Genomic DNA, 16,865 nt, shown 5'->3' with positions numbered 1-16,865 from the left:
GGGCAAATCTACTGTGGGGGCTGCTGTGATGCAAGTAGCCCACGCAATCAAAGATCTGCTGATATCAAGGGTAGTGACCCTGGGAAATGTGCAGGTCATAGTGGATGGCTTTGCTGCAATGGGATTCCCTAACTGTGGTGGGGCCATAGACGGAACCCATATCCCTATCTTGGCACCGGAGCACCAAGCCGTCGAGTACATAAACCGCAAGGGGTACTTTTCAATAGTGCTGCAAGCTCTGGTGGATCACAAGGGACGTTTCACCAACATCAATGTGGGATGGCCGGGAAAGGTACATGACGCTCGTATCTTTAGGAACTCTGGTCTGTTTCAAAAGCTGCAGGAAGGGACTTTATTCCAAGACCAGAAAATAACTGTTGGGGATGTTGTAATGCCTATAGTTATCCTTGGGAACCCAGCCTACCCCTTAATGTCATGGCTCATGAAGCCGTACACAGGCAGCCTGGACAGTAGTCAGGAGCTGTTCAACTACAGGCTGAGCAAGTGCAGAATGGTGGTAGAATGTGCATTTGGACGTTTAAAGGTGCGCTGGCGCAGTTTACTGACTCACTTAGACCTCAGCAAAACCAATATTCCCACTGTTATTACTGCTTGCTGTGCACTCCACAATATCAGTGAGAGTAAGGGGGAGACATTTATGGCGGGGTGGGAGGTTGAGGCAAATCGCCTGGCTGCTGGTTACGCGCAGCCAGACACCAGGACGGTTAGAAGAGCACAGGAGGGTGCAGTACGCATCAGAGAAGCTTTGAAAACCAGTTTCATGACTGGCCAGGCTATGGTGTGAAAGTTCTGTTTGTTTCTCCTTGATGAAACCCCCCGCCCCTTGGTTCACTCTACTTCCCTGTAAGCTAACCACCCTCCCCTCCTCCCTTTGATCACCGCTTGCAGAGGCAATAAAGTCATTGTTGCTTCACATTCATGCATTCTTTATTCATTCATCACACAAATAGGGAGATGACTACCAAGGTAGCCCAGGAGGGGTGATGGAGGAGGGAAGGAAAATGAGACACAGCACTTTAAAAGTTTACAACTTTAAAATTTATTGAATGCCAGCCTTCTGTTTTTTGGGCAATCCTCTGTGGTGGAGTGGCTGGTTGGCCAGAGGCCCCCCACCACGTTCTTGGGCGTCTGGGTGAGGAGGCTATGGAACTTTGGGAGGAGGGCGGTTGGTTACACAGGGGCTGTAGTGACAGTCTGTGCTCCAGCTGCCTTTGCTGCAGCTCAACCATACACTGGAGCATACTGGTTTGATCCTCCAGCAGCCTCAGCATTGAATCCTGCCTCCTCTCATCACGCTGCCGCCACATTTGAGCTTCAGCCCTGTCTTCAGCCGCCACTTACTCTCTTCAGCCCGCCACCTCTCCTCCCGGTCATTTTGTGCTTTCCTGCACTCTGACATTATTTGCCTCCACGCATTCGTCTGTGCTCTGTCAGTGTGGGAGGACAGCATGAGCTCGGAGAACATTTCATCACAAGTGTGTTTTTTTTTTCTTTCTAATCTTCACTAGCTTCTGGGAAGGAGAAGATCCTGTGATCATTGAAACACATGCAGCTGGTGGAGAAAAAAAAAGGGACAGTGGTATTTAAAAAGACACATTTTATAAAACACTGGCTACATTGCTGTTAACATTACATACATAGCACACGTGCTTTCGTTACAAGGTCGCATTTTGCCTCCCCCCACCGCGTGGCTACCCCCTCAACCCTCCCCGCTCCCTGTGGCTAACAGCGGGGAACATTTCTGTTCAGCCACAGGCAAACAGCCCAGCAGGAACAGGCACCTCTGAGTGTCCCCTGAAGAAAAGCACCCTATTTCAACCAGGTGACCATGAATTATATCTCACTCTCCTGAGGATAACACAGAGAGATAAAGAACGGATGTTGTTTGAATGCCAGCAAACATACAGTTCAATGCTTTGTTGTACAATGATTCCTGAGTACGTGTTACTGGCCTGGAGTGGTAAAGTATCCTACCATGGAGGACGCAATAAGGCTGCCCTCCCCAGAAACCTTTTGCAAAGGCTTTGGGAGTACATCCAGGAGAGCCCCGAATGCCAGGGCAAAGTAATCCTTTCACATGCTTGCTTTTAAACCATGTATAGTATTTTAAAAGGTACACTCACCGGAGGTCCCTTCTCCGCCTGCCGGGTCCAGGAGGCAGCCTTGGGTGAGTTCGGCGGGTACTGGCTCCAGGTCCAGGGTGAGAAACAGTTCCTGGCTGTCGGGAAAACCGGTTTCTCCGCTTGCTTGCTGTGAACTATCTACAACCTCATCATCATCATCTTCTTCGTCCCCAAAACCTGCTTCCGTGTTGCCTCCATCTCCATTGAAGGAGTCAAACAACACGGCTGGGGTAGTGGTGGCTGAACCCCCTAAAATGGCATGCAGCTCATCATAGAAGCAGCATGTTTGGGGCTCTGACCCGAAGCGGCCGTTCGCCTCTCTGGTTTTCTGGTTGGCTTGCCTCAGCTCCTTAAGTTTCAAGTGGCACTGCTTCGGGTCCCTGTTGTGGCCTCTGTCCTTCATGCCCTGGGAGATTTTGACAAAGGTTTTGGCATTTCGAAAACTGGAACGGAGTTCTGATAGCACGGATTCCTCTCCCCATACAGCGATCAGATCCCATACCTCCCGTTCAGTCCATGCTGGAGCTCTTTTGCGATCCTGGGATTCCATCATGGTCACCTCTGCTGATGAGCTCTGCATGGTCACCTGCAGCTTGCCACGCTGGCCAAACAGGAAATGAGATTCAAAAGTTCGCGGTTCTTTTCCTGTCTACCTGGCCAGTGCATCTGAGTTGAGAGTGCTGTCCAGAGCGGTCACAATGGAGCACTCTGGGATAGCTCTCGGAGGCCAATACCGTCTAATAGTGTCCACAGTACCCCAAATTCGACCTGGCAAGGCCGATTTAAGCGCTAATCCACTTGTCAGGGGTGGAGTAAGGAAATCGATTTTAAGAGCCCTTTAAGTCGAAAAAAAGGGCTTCATCGTGTGGACGGGTGCAGGTTTACATCGATTTAACGCTGCTAAATTCGACCTGAAGTCCTAGTGTAGACCAGGGCTCAGAGCCTGAGTCAACTGACTTCGGCTTGTGCTACAGAGCTAAAAATAGCAGTGTAGACTTCACACTGGAGCCTGGGCTCTGAGACTCAAGACCAGGGGTTTGTTTTTTCTTGTTTTGGGTTTGGTTTTTGGTGTTTTGAGGTGTAGACCTACCCTAAGAGTCCAAGAGTTGCCAGGTTTGAGGATCCATTAGAAAAGGTGCAAGGCTCATCTGTTCATTGAAGCATTTGGCTGATCTGGGCTAAAAGGGAATTCTGGGTATGGACTGAAGTGGTTAAGAAAGGACTTTCTACTGACGCTCTTTATTCCAGATAGTGGGTTGGGAGGTGGGTGTAACCCATGCCCATTCATTATGGCTCTCTGTCCCCCTCTAGTGGTGGTGGGGTCATACATAGAGTTTAAAGTGCCTGCTACAGCCTTTGCTAGGAAATGGGGGTGTCTCAGCTCAGGCCATAGCATCTCACACTTGGAAGTTCCAGGTTCACTTCCCACTGCTAACAACCCACCTGGGGCAAGGCATTACATGGGTGACAATGAATGATGTAAATGTGCCCAGAGGCTTGCAAGGTGAGCACATACTTATAAATAATTACACTGTGCCAGTACACACATACACACACCCCTTTTGCATGTTCTATACACAGTAAGTGTTACAGAAGTACAGTAATGCATGGGGGGATTTAGAAAGTCATATAGGATTAGTTATGCCATCTCCCTGATTGGAAGGCGTATTTCATTGTGGGGAGGGATAGCCCAGTGGTTTGAGCATTGCCCTGCTAAACCTAGGATTGTGAGTTCAATCCTTGAGGGGGCCATTTGGGGCAAAAATTGGGGATTCGTCCTGCTTTGAGCAGGGGGTTGGACTAGATGACCTCCTGAGGTCCCTTCCAACCCTGATATTCTATGATTTTACTTTGGTGATCACAAATCTTTTCTGCCTGATTAACACAGAACTGCTACTGAATTCTGCAGGACACACAGAAACTGACTGTAGCGAAGCGACGACTCATCAGTGCAGCACCTCCTGCTGATCATCTTGGGAATTAGCTCTTTTTCAGCCTCAGAATGCCCTCTGCTGGCCAGTGTCTCACCTGCCTCAGGCCCCGTGTCCCTGCCAGACCCCCAGTGCCCCTTTCCCCCACACTCTGGGTCTCCCCTCTGAGGGGAACCCCCAATCCTCTAAACCCAACTTGCCTCAGTGGCTACTGCCAGTCATCATTTAGTCCCCCATTCACTGGGGCAGACTGCAGTCTGTAATGGTCACTCATCACTGGCAAGGGGTTAGGACCAGCTGCCTTTGCCTATACCCAGGCTGCACCTTTGTGCCCCAGTACCTTTGTAGGCCTTCACCACGGCCTACAGCCTGGGGGTTTACCAGTCTGGAGCTCCCCAGCTCCTCTTATCCTTCCCCAGCACTGCTCTACTTCAGGTACCTTGCTCTCAGGCAGCTAGCCCTTCCCACCCCAGGGCTGGAGTGAGACTCTCCCAGCTCCTGGCCCACAGCCCTCTTATCAGGGCCAGCTGGGGCCTGACTGAGCTGGCCACACCTGTGGTCAGCTACTCACTCAGCTGCTCTCACTGCTTTTCCCAGCCACAGCCCTCTTATCAGGGCCAACTTTTATCTTGGAGTGGGGCAGCCGCCCCACTACACTGACCTGCAAAGGCAGAACCTCCTCCTCTGCCTGGAATGGATACTGATCAATCTTTATCTTCTGCTCTGTGGCAATGAAGCATTTTATATGCTGAACATCTCGACAAGCAGAATGTATTTCTTTTCAAAATGCACCGTACACTATCTGGTGGAACCATATGTAACCTTCCCCACAATCTAATAGCCTATACCCCTCTTCCTGGTCAAATTGTTTTCTACCTCGATGTCTCCCTTGACTTTGACAGCAAAATGAAAAACCATCTACTACCAATGCTATAACATTTACAGCAAGATTGTTCTAGTGTGTATAGCCACACTATTGTAGTATATTGTGTAAAGACCATACTATAGCCCTCTGCTACTCACTCTGTGCTGGGAAATAGGGAAAGACAGTTGCTGAGGGTGAATTAACAAACTGCAGAGTAGCAAGGCTTTGCAGTGCACCAGTCTCGCCCCTGGCAGTCCCCACCTTCTGTAATCTTGCCATAAAGCACACATGCAGAGTCAGAGCTCTGGTTCTTCCTCTGTTGTGTGTGAAGAAGAGGGCAGGGCCGCCTGGGGAAGCCTGCGCTGTACCTGTTGTGTGTGGGTGAAATTCACTCCTGTGCAGAAAACCTGCTCCAGGCCTATGTATGACTGAAGTGGGACTTAAGTCGTACATAGGCCTTGACCTGGTCTTTTGCACAGGGGTGAATTCCATGCTGGATGACTAGCGGCCCTGGTTCTGCAGGGCCACCAGACTGCAACCTCTCAGAAGTTCTAAAACAGTGAACACAAAGTAAAGCAGTGATCCACTCGGGAAGTGAAACTGCAGGGAGACAGCAGGCCTTTGTGCTTTGGCTCACCTGGGAATGCTGGTTAAATAAGTCAGAACGTTCAGAAAATCCTCGTCGGGTATATCGCTGAACCCCGCACACTCTGGGAAAGTTATAATGGGTGCCCCGTCCTTCCCTCTGCCTCCTGCAAATAAGAGAAGTTTTCAAGAGGTTAGAAACGTCCTGAGAGCAGAGGATCAGCCAATGCACAGTGTGTCATGAAACGTTAGCATGTTCCTCACTGAGAAGAGGTGTGATCCTGTGGATAAGGCTCCAGACTGGGACACAGGAGATCTGGGGACAGATTCTCAGTTTGTATAAATCAATGTAGCTCCATTATGCCAATTTACACCAGCTTAGAATCTGGCCCATGGGGGTCTGTTCCTGGCTCTGCCACTGAATGGTTATGTGACCTTGGTCAAGTCACTTCATGGCTTTGCCTCTGTCTCAAGTGATCATTTGTGAAGTTTTCAGGATTCACAGATACCTGCAGTCTTGGTTGGTGACTGTAAGCTCCTTGGGGTCTCCCTGTGTATTTGTGCAGTACCTAGAATAATGGGATGTGGATGCTGAACCTACTAGGGCCTCAGAATGCTAAATATTAAATAATATTTGAATAATAAAATTCCAGGAACAAACCAAGCTTTGGGGCTTTCATTCACAAAAATACTCAAAGAGGGGTGCTTTAAACTAATCAACAAGTTTTGCTTACTATCTATCCACCCCTTTATTAACTGCTCAATCAACACACACACCCACCCACCCCTCCTTGTACAGGCCCAGGCCTGCCTGAGGAACCTCCAGGTCACACTTCATGCCTGGCTCCCGTCTCTAGGATGGGCTGATCCAAACCCAGGATCCAACCTCCCCCCAAACTTTAGGGAAGTCTGGGTGGAGATCTCAGCTTTGTGGCCCACGTCCATCTCTGGTTTTCCTGTTACATTACTCAGCTCAATGGGGAATTAAGCCACTAATATAGTGACGTACATAGCGTAGGATAGTAACTTAGCAATCAGGCTTGTCACTCTTCTGAAGGGCCTAGTGTCCACTGCACAAAGCATGAATCCCCAGGTCAGTCCCCAAACCCGGTTTCCGGATTAGCAGCTCTGCAGCTGTGCGGAGGAATAAGGATTTAATCCAAAACCCATTAAAGTTAATGGGATTCTTTCAACTGACTTCAACTGGTGCGGAATAAGAGCTTAAGTGAAAGTACAGACAAACAGGATGGCAATAAGTAAGGGAGTGAGAACGTTCAGGGTTTTTACTGAAGGTGTCCCATCCTATAATTGCAGCTAAGGATCTTCAGTGAGTCCCTCCCCTCCCTCTGCCCATCTCGATAAAATCAGCTATTTGGTCCTGACTGCAAACCCAGTAAAGGGTTAAACCCTGCAGCACTCCTTCCTATCTCCCTGAGACAAGGAAAGATCTGCCTCAGCCGGGATTGTGCTCCACATCGCTCCTGCCTAAAGGTAAACTCTGTGGCCTTCTCCTTGGGGAGTTTCCAGGGAATTATCCCTTTGGGGCAGGGCTTGCCAAACCCCATGCATTCTGTGGAAGAGTCCCCATCATCCTCCCACAGCTCCTGCCTCCATGCTGCCCTACAGGCCCCCCTCTCTCCCCTACTTGGCAGTCTGGCCCCTAGAGGAGCCAAGCTGTCTTTAGCTGCAGTCACAGAGGGGAGCTGCAGCCAGCGGTTAATACATCGCCACCCAGAAACTGGCATGAGCAACAGAGGGCGGGAAGTTCTTTGCTCTTCCCCATCCTGCCTTGGCCCAGCCCCCAAAGTGCAGCAGGTTTTAGCTAGGGGATCAGTGCCCCCATGGGCAGCGGGAATCATAGGCTGGGGGAGGCTGTGCCTCCCCAAACTGCCAGGCGTGGCCCCACCCCCAGGGCGCCCCTCCTGCTTCCTGCCTGCTCTGAGCGTGGCGGTGAGGCTCCAGTCCCCCTGAGCAGCGGCCCCAGCTTGAGCTGGGACCATGCCATCTGCCCTCCCGCGCTGGGGGCTTAGGCCACATGCCCTTCTTGCGCTCCAGGGCTGGGGCCACGCCACCCGCCCTTCTGGCACTCCAGGGCAGGGGAGGCTAGCCTAGGGTGTGGGCCAGTAGCTGCAGGGGGAGGGGCCCCCTCCGGCAGTGGGAATGTGTGGAAGGGGCATGGCCTTGGGCTGAAGGGGCGGGGCTGGGGGCTAGCCTCCCCCAGCCTGCGGTTCACACGCTGCCCATGAGTGCCCCCTTCACGGCGGACAAGCTGTGGAGGGGTATCTGTGGGATGCTGGAGAGAGAGGAAGTTTGACCTCACTCCTCTGTTTGGGGAAGGAAGAGATCTGCCCTCAGGGTGGGGGAGGGCATCCTGGAAGTGGCCCATTTTACATCATGTTTAGTTTCAGAAAGAGCTCAGGCTATTTCTGTCCGCCATACTTGCCATTAGGTTGCCAGGTACATGCTCCTGCTCCATGTCCTTCTCACCTAGGCTGGCCCCACACTTTGGCTTGAAACTATGGGTTTCAAAGATCCTCAGCCAGCATAAACCAGCCTCATTCCATTGGCTTCCACGGAGATGCACTACACCAGTGGAGGATCTAGCCCTCTTTAAGACAATATTGAATGAGAAAGTGACTGAGTTTGAATGCACCCTCATTTGTCCCACCAGTGATCCCCATCCAGGCCAGCTTCTCAACACATTAACTGTTTCATTAACATAACACTGTGACGCTGGCAGACCAGGTGTCAGCTTATGACACAGCCCCAGGCCAATTCAGGTGTATCAGTACAGATCAAAGTGATTGTTAAATGTATAAGAGTGTATTTGGTGTTTAAACTTCATAAAAACTAGAGGGATGTTACATGCATTGTTTTCACTTATCTGTATCCCCTTTATAATGCAGTAGCAAACACTGACATTGTGTTAACCCTGTAACTAAATAACCCATAAACCAAGAAAGAAGCCTTCAGGAATGCAAATGAAGAACTTTAATAGAAAATTTCAAAGCACAGGGTCATTGTGTGTGATCATCGCAGTTTAAAGATTAAAAACGCATTCCTCATTCTCTGTCATCAAAGGAAAAGCCTACGCAGGTAGAGATATTGTCATCTTTTTTCTGTGAGAAGAAGCTGGATTCAAGGAAAGATCCTGCATCTCGGGACTGTGTGGACTCTTACAGGGAAATATACCAAAGTGAGCTGTAGCTCACAAAAGCTTATGCTCTAATAAATTTGTTAGTCTCTAAGGTGCAACAAGTCCTCCTTTTCTAAATGCAAAGCAGATGATCATAATGGTCCCTTCTGACCTAAATATCTATGAATCTATGAATCCCCAGAGATAGTCTGGGTACCCTGAAAAGACTTTTGGGAAACTGGCAATTTATTAGATCACTGTCACCATTTGGAATGACAAACTATGACTTACTGTGCATATATTTTACCTGCTTTAACCTCTCAAAAACTCTCATTTCCTTTTCTTAGCTAATAAACCTTTAGTTAGTTACTAGAAAATTGGCTGCCAACGTTGTCTTTGGAGTAAGATCTAGAGTGCCAGTTGATCTGGGGTAAGTGACTGGTCTCTTGGGACTGGAAGCAACCTGAATGTGATGGGATTTTTGGTATAAGCGAAGCTTTATTATAAAGTCCAGTTTGTCTGACTGGCAAGATAGACTGGAGAGTCTAAGGACTGTCTGTGACTTCATGGTAAGACTGGCTCAGTGAAATCTAATTACAGAACACACCATCAGTTTGGGGTATCTGCCCTGTTTTCTGACAGTCTGGCCTGAGGTAGGCACTCACAGTCATGAGCCACTCCAGAGAGCCTGACAAATGCTTCCTCTTGTCTCCCCAAGTCAGTCTCCGGGAGTTCTGCATAAAAGCAGTTTTTCAGTCTAGATGCTTGGTAAAGGGGTGGCTTTGTTAGGACATTCTCAAATGTTGACCTCTTTTTGCTCCCTTCTAATCCATAGGATCATTTTAGTTACAGATGGAAAAGACCACCTACTGTATTAACTCATCCAGTAGACGCTTCCTGCCAGGGGAGAATACAGTCCCACAGCTATTAAACTGGATCTCAGCCAGACAGCAAGCAAAAGTGATTATTATCAGTGCTGCACTGAACTTACTTATAGGCCACGGACTTCACATTAACCCTGGTTGGTGGCAAACCTCAGTTCCCTGCTGGTTCCATCACATCCAATTTATCCGTAGGCAGCAGTGGGCTGGAATATGTCACCATCCACAATTAATCAGACTTTTCCCTGGGCAGATTGTTGCCGCAATCTGCACTGATCCAGATTCTGTTCATGGGCTTGCTTATGAGGCTGAAGCGCATCAAACCACTGGGTGTTTAGTTGCAGAGAGAATATATGGTGACATCTTGTGGGCAAGACGGGTAATGTCATAGGAAATCCAACACACTTCATAGGGTGACCAGGGGTCCCGTTTTCGACTGGAACGCCCGGTCGAAAAGGGACCCTGGCAGCTCCGGTCAGCACTGCCGACTGGGCCATTAAAGGTCCAGTCTGCGGTGCAGCAGGGCTAAGGCAGGCTAATCCCTACCTGTCCGGGGGCACTGCACGGCGCTCCGGAAGTGGCCAGCAGGTCTGGCTCCTAGGCAGGGGGCCTCAGGTGTCTGCACGCTGCCTCCATCCTGAGCACCAGCTCTGCACGCCCAATGGTCTGAGCACCCCCCTGCACCCCAAACCACTCATCCCCAGCCCCACCCCAAAGCCCGTACCCCCTCCTGCACCCTAAGCCCCAGCTCTGAGCCTCCCCAAACCCACAGCCCCCTCCTGCACCCCAGAGCCTGCACCCCCAGCCCAGAGCCCTCATCCCCCCTGCACCTCAACCCCCTAACCCAGCCTAGAGCCCCCCCCCACACACACACACCCTGAACCCCTCATCCCTGGCCCTCACCCCTCCCACACCCCGATCCCCTGCCTCAACCTGCAGCCCCCTCCCACATTCCGTATCCCTCAGCCCCACCCCCCAGCCTGAAGCCCCCTCCTGCACCCCAAACCCCTCATCCCCGGCCCCACCCCAGAGCCTGTACCCCCAGATGGAGCCCTCACCCCCTCCACACCCCAACTCCCTGCCCAGAGCCCCCTCCCGCACCCAGAACCCCTCATTTCTGGCCCCACTCCAGAACGCACACCCCATTTAGAGCACTCACCCCCTTCCACACCCCAACCCCCTGCCCCAGCCCAGCGAAAGTGAGTGAGGGTGGAGGAGAGCAAGCCACCGAAGGAGGGGGAATGTAGTGAGCGGAGGCAGGGCCTCAGGGAACGGGCGGGACTAGGGTGTTTGGTTTTGTGCCAATAGAAAGTTGGCAACCCTATTCATTGCTTCTCTAGGCCAAGCTCACTGCACATCTCAGGGGCTCTTGGCACCCCTCCATCAATCCCCACCCCAAGCTTTCTTGTTCCACCCTCCTCAGTCGATTTTATTTTAGCCCCACAGCTGCTCAAGGATTCGTCTACTCTTGAAAGGTATTTTGGATTAAAGTAGGATGTGAATTTAAAGTGCAATAGCTATTCTGGTTAATTTCCCATTGTAGACAAGCCCTAATCTGCACCTGCTCCAACAACCCCACCCCCCGAAGGAGTTTGGTCATCTGAGGATCAGTGCAGTGCATGGGCAATCAAGCCAACATCATCTTTTCCTCAGCCACATCTCCTCTGCCAGGGGCAGCAAGGCGGTGGGGAGATAGAGCCGACGTAGCAAGGTCTGTGCTACTAGAGAATTTCTTTACATAAGGGAAATCCAGTTAAACCAGCTTCAAAGTGTGTGCGCAAAGCAGAATTAATGAGGCCAAGGAATTTGGCCCATTGCCTGAAGAGGTCATCCATGCTTCTGAGATGGGGAAAAGTACATCATAAAGTTATCTTAGGAGACAGCCATGTAGCCTAGCAATCTGAGCAGAGGACTAAGAGCCAGGAATTCCTGGGTTCTGAAAAGGACTCTGAAACCAACGCTCTGTGATCACCTAGCATCTCTCTGCCTCGATCTTCTTTTCTCTGAAAAGGGGATGACACCACTTACTGGTGCATAGGAGTGTTTGGAGAATTCATGGATTAAGTAATATGTGGAGAAGAAGGAAAACTGAAATCTGCACTCGGATGCTTCCCTGCACTGAAACAAGTGAGACTGCTCAGGTGTAAGTGAGGACAGATTTGGGACCAGAAAATGCTAAGCATTATTATTATGCTGGAAGACTCAGAACATCAGGCATACGATGTGACAACTGGCAGTGGAAACACATGAGAAATGGTCTGCCTCAGCCTCACCCATATCTGAATCAGCAATAGCTTCTGGGGAGATGGATTACAAGGAAAAATCCTGCTGTCAGTTTATTTAACGAGCTAATGACAGGGGAGGGAAGCTCATTACACACAAGAAGAGCTTGCAAAGCGCCCTCTGTTTCTGGCAGACGATTTCCAGCCATCTCAAAATGCCGGGACTGTCAATTTATTTTTTTAAATTACACTAGGCCTTGCTGCAGTGTTCGCTGCGTTCACATCTTTATGCTAATTTCTGCAGATTCTGAACGGGCCAACTGCAACCTTTCTAGGGAGCCATGGGGAGGGCTTATGTTAATGTGATTTGTCCTAAGACAGGGGCACAACCAGAATTTTGCTAAGAAGTGGGCCCAGTTTACTAGACCAGCTGCCCCAAATTTGAGTGGCGTTGCAACACTGTGCCCCAGGTTGCAATGCCCCTCACTGAAACCGGGCCTGGCCACTCCTCTGTCCTGATGGGGTGGGGGTCCCCCCAGTAAAATTGGAACAAGTAGCATTGCGTCCTGGCAGACAGAGTCACAACACTACACAAATTTGTTCCAGGCAGCCCTTTGTTGTCCAGTCAGGGGCCCAGGCACCCATGACTAAAGTCACTGGGAGGGCTGAGGACATGAATTAAAAACCAATGGGACCATCATGAGCCAGATCCTACTGTCCTTACTCAGGCAAAATTTCCACTGAAGATCTACTGGCATGAGGACTGAGTAAGTGCTGTGGAATTCGGCCCAAAGCAGGCTAAGTACATCCTATGGCTTGGTGCACAGCACCTCCCAGTACTTCATTCTAACATCACTTATACCGGGGTGAATCCAGAGTGACTCCACATGGTGTGAAATTCTGCCCTGCACTTCCAGGAAGTGCAGCGCAAAAGACACAGACCAAGAGACGGGGAGCAAAGGTGGCCTGTAGCCGCTTTTGCTCCCTCTGGCTTCTGGGCTATTCTGGTGGCTGACATGGCCAACCAGCCCAAGTTAGAGAGGCCCCCAGCTGCTCAGATCTATGACAGCAGATACAGAACCTGGGCCTGCCCCCACCACACCCCAACACTGACGCTTGTGAGATGGAACAGCTCAGGGTTGATTCCCGCTGGACCTGCACCTAAGGGACTGCTCTCCCTGTCCCTTATGAGACCTTTATGCTCTGTGCATTGCTGGAGTGAGGAGTTTGTCCCAGACTGGACAAACAAAGGGCTACAGAGCGCAGCTGCGAAGCCAGGGCGCCAACCGAGCGTCCACAGCTCTCTCACCCTTTGAATGAGTGCAACCAGGAGTTAAAGTACTGGTGTGTAGGGTAGTGCACAGCTTCCCCCCCAGCCCCTCCTTAAAAGCTGACAGGAGCTCGGTCTCGTCTCCCAGGCTTGGACACCCTCAGAGCTCCCCATCCTGTTTGCATCTCTTAACAACTCGGTGCAGATTGTGCTGGCCTGTGGCCCCAGCCGGCTCACCCCATATGGGCACAGTACCCGCGTGCCCCCTTGGAACTGTGCCCAGCCCCTGCGCACCTGGGCAGAGCTGATGAAAACTGAGTCTCATGCACTGGTCAAAAGAATTAACCGCCCCAAGCTAAATAAATAAGCCAGAGCCAGCATCCAGGAGCTGAGCTGGGGCAGGGGGGAAGGTTGTTGGTGAGGAGAGCAAGGGGAGTATTCCTGAGTGGTTGGAGGCGAGGTTGAGAGGAGCAAGGGGGTGCACGGCAGACCAGGACAAGGCGGGAGGCTGTTCCCGGGATAGGGGGCAGCACAACTGAGGCAGGAAGCCAAGAAGGAGAAAGCGTCACGGGACTGAGAAGAGCAAAGGTGAAGAGCGCGGGCCACCGAGGTCAGCAGGGGCTGGGATGTGGGGCGTGCTCAGACCACTGGACCATCCCTTTCTCTGACATGCATATAACCAGCTTGTCCACAATCCAGCAGAGTGTCACTGGAACCCAGAGGAGGACTTCAAAAAGACAGCAGGGAGAATTAAGAAAAATCAGAGAATCAGCACTTCCACTTCTCAGCCCCCAGCTGAGAGGCACAACCCTAACCTGCTGCATTCCCTTCACTTAGGTTTCCTGGATTCTCTTGTATAGAGATTGCCAGGTCTGCTGAACTGTGCTGAATGTTTTCCCAGGCTTGAAGAAGAGCTCTGTGGACCTGGAAACAGCGTCTCTCTCACCAGCTGAAGTGGGTCCAATAAAAGACATTACCGCACCCACCTTGTCTCTCTGAACGATGTTCTTTGGTGCTCACCAAATGAGGACCAGGTTGAGGCTATTTCCATTTTTCTTAGCCATCATTAAGTCATCATTTGTGGATTGTAGTGTTTTCCATCTGTGATGGACAGGGCCCTGACCCCCAGTTTCACTCCCACATTGTAACATAGCCAAGAGATAGCCTTCAACAGACACACCAACTTTTTGTCTCTCTAGCTCGTCACTTTAGCACCTCAATCATTGGTGAGGCTGCAAAACAGCTGGTTTTCAGACTTTAGTGTCAAACTAATGTGTCAAACAAAGCCTTTGCAACCAATTAATTCCACATAGCATGCATCTTTTTATTCAAGGGTTATTATTCAGTTTGTGCGTCAATTACAGGGACACTATCAGCGTAAAAAAAAAATCCTGGATAGGATTCTCCCCTACAATGCATCTTGTGTCATTTACAACTGTGCAAACGGAGCGTAAAAAGGTGCCATCCGGACGTGGTAGCATTTTATACACTCACATTGCACTGGCATAAACAACTGTGCAAGGTGCAAATCAGTGGAAAAAACAGTATGTATAAAACACAAATGTCCCAGCTGGGTTACTAGACAAGAACAGGTTTCAGAGTAGCAGCCGTGTTGGTCTGTATTCGCAACAAGAAAAGGAGTACTTGTGGCACCGTAGAGACTAACAAATTTATTTGAGCATAAGCTTTCGTGAGCTACAGCTCACTTTCCACTGAATGCATCCGATGAAGTGTTCATAGAAAATTCTGTGTCTGCCAGTGCACATTATGGGTGATTCCTTAAATTAAATTGTTCAGTGCCCAGACTCCTTCAAGCTTATGCTCAAATAAATTTGTTAGTTTCTAAGGTGCCACAAGTACTCCTTTTCTTTAGACAAGAACAGAGACTGTTAAGTAACTAACTAATTTTTAAATCTAATTTGCAAACACTTCATATGCTCCTTGTTTGCTTCTTGCCTTTACTACTGGACTAGTCAGTTTCAGATTCTCATCCACTAGCACAATGTAGTGATGTTTGGGTTGCAAACAGGAAAGGGGAAGGTTTGTTTGTTTAAAACACTAGTTCTATTGGAAATTAATTAAAACATGCATAGGAACATTTGTATTGGTCTGAGATTTTGTTGAAGCGTTTTCTTACAAAACCTAACTTTGGGGCTATAGGTGACCTGATTTTCAGATTCTGAATTCATGTCACAGAATGGGCACTTTTCAATTTGGCAACTACAAGACTGCACAAGGCAACAAGAAAACAGCTATTTAAAAAAAAAATCCCAACACTCAGCTCTAGCCCCTTTTCCCTTCACTCACCCAAAAGTCATAGACTAAAGATGAACAAGAAAGTAAACAAATTTGCTTTGCATTAGCCAGCTCTGTCTATTTTAAGACGTAATCCTTCTTCCATTGAAGTCGAATGGAGTGTTGCCATTGATTTCAATGGAAGCAGACTGGGCCCTTGCCTAGGTTTGCTAAGAAAATGGAACTCTGCTAATACACTTCATGACACTTTCTCTAAGGAGCTTGTGATTTATTAACAGGCTCTGTTATTGTCAGAACTGACAGACTGGATTCTTTTCTGACAGTAATTACAGATAATTACAACATGTGAAACAGCAGATCAAACAGAAGGAGGGCAGCAACACTCTTTCTTTTAAACAGCATATTTGCACAGCACGTTATTAATCTTTCTGCATTTCAGGAACAGCATCTTACCAGTGGTCCTCCATTCTAATGCACACCTGCTTTCGCCTAAGAATAGCCAGCATTTTTGTACCACCGAACTTTCTGTAATCGGTCCTCCAAAATCAGTGGAGCAAATGCAGCACTCTCATAATCTATCACATAAAAGTGCAAAAAGTTTATCTGTGTTGTTCCTGCTGCAATCACATAACGAAAGTGTTGTTTTTGAAAGAAGGAAATCATAGCATCATAGAATGGAGGGTAGTGGCTTATAATCAGGAATCTAGCCATGTGAACTTGTGCTCCCATCAGATCTCACAAGCTAAGTGTGGTCGGGTGAAGCTCTGGGATAGGAGACCACCAAGGCATCACTACGTGGTGCACGAAGTGGCGTAGGTGCTTCATTACGTGGCACTCTGCAGTCCTTTTCCATAACTGCTGAGTCCCAGACAAGGCTTGTTACACTCTTCCTGGCATAGGCCATACAAACTTTGTTAGTCTTGCAGCCAGAGAGCACTACAGGGTCTGTTTCCAGTGGCTTCAGTAAACAGTCTCCCTTTCATTCAGTATCGTTAAGGGTTTGTCTGAACGGTGCATTAGTCCATGCTGCAGAGGTGCAAATTCTAGTGCGCACTAGCGTGTCGCACACAAACTGACATGACTCAGTGTTCCCTCATGCACATTAAAGTAGTCCTGTTTGAAATGGGCCTACATTAACATGCACTAGGGAACTCCGGGTCTACACCGGCCAGATACTGCACAACACCCTGGCATGCAGTAGAATTTACATCCCTCTAGTGCGGACTAACACATTGTACAGACAAGTCTTTGGTCTTGAATCTCCTGTGCCATGTAATCAACACAAAACCCTCGTTAGTCAATGGATAACTGCTCCCATCTGCTCAGAGCCCAGAAGAGAGCCAGGTCTCACGTATTGGAGTTGTATAGGGATGGGAAAGACTGGAGTATATCCATATGAAGATGGCTCAGCAAAGGCACAGGGAGCAGCTGAATGTCACAGAGTCAGGGTCATAGCAGGTAACAGAAACTAGGAATGCTGGTCTCCCAGTCCTCTGCTCTAACCCCTGGACTTTCCTATTTGGATGCCCCTGTGTTTTAGAGGCAATTGCTGAAGCCAAAGTAATGCATAGCCAA

General features: G+C 49.4%; 1 protein-coding gene across 2 annotated transcripts in view; it reads right to left on the bottom strand.

The window, feature by feature from the left end:
• The window catches only part of MCF2L2 (MCF.2 cell line derived transforming sequence-like 2), a 317,075-nt gene that overhangs the window by 208,578 nt on the left and 91,632 nt on the right, over positions 1-16,865 (bottom strand). For both annotated transcript variants that reach the window (XM_048863063.2, XM_048863066.2), the window contains one exon: positions 5,578-5,692. In XM_048863063.2, the coding sequence (XP_048719020.2) occupies positions 5,578-5,692 (115 nt within the window). The remainder of the gene's footprint in view (positions 1-5,577; positions 5,693-16,865) is intronic.

Source organism: Caretta caretta, chromosome 9 (assembly GCF_965140235.1).
Source record: "Caretta caretta isolate rCarCar2 chromosome 9, rCarCar1.hap1, whole genome shotgun sequence".
NCBI classification, from domain to species: domain Eukaryota; kingdom Metazoa; phylum Chordata; order Testudines; family Cheloniidae; genus Caretta; species Caretta caretta.
This window is presented reverse-complemented; position numbering and strand designations above follow the sequence as displayed.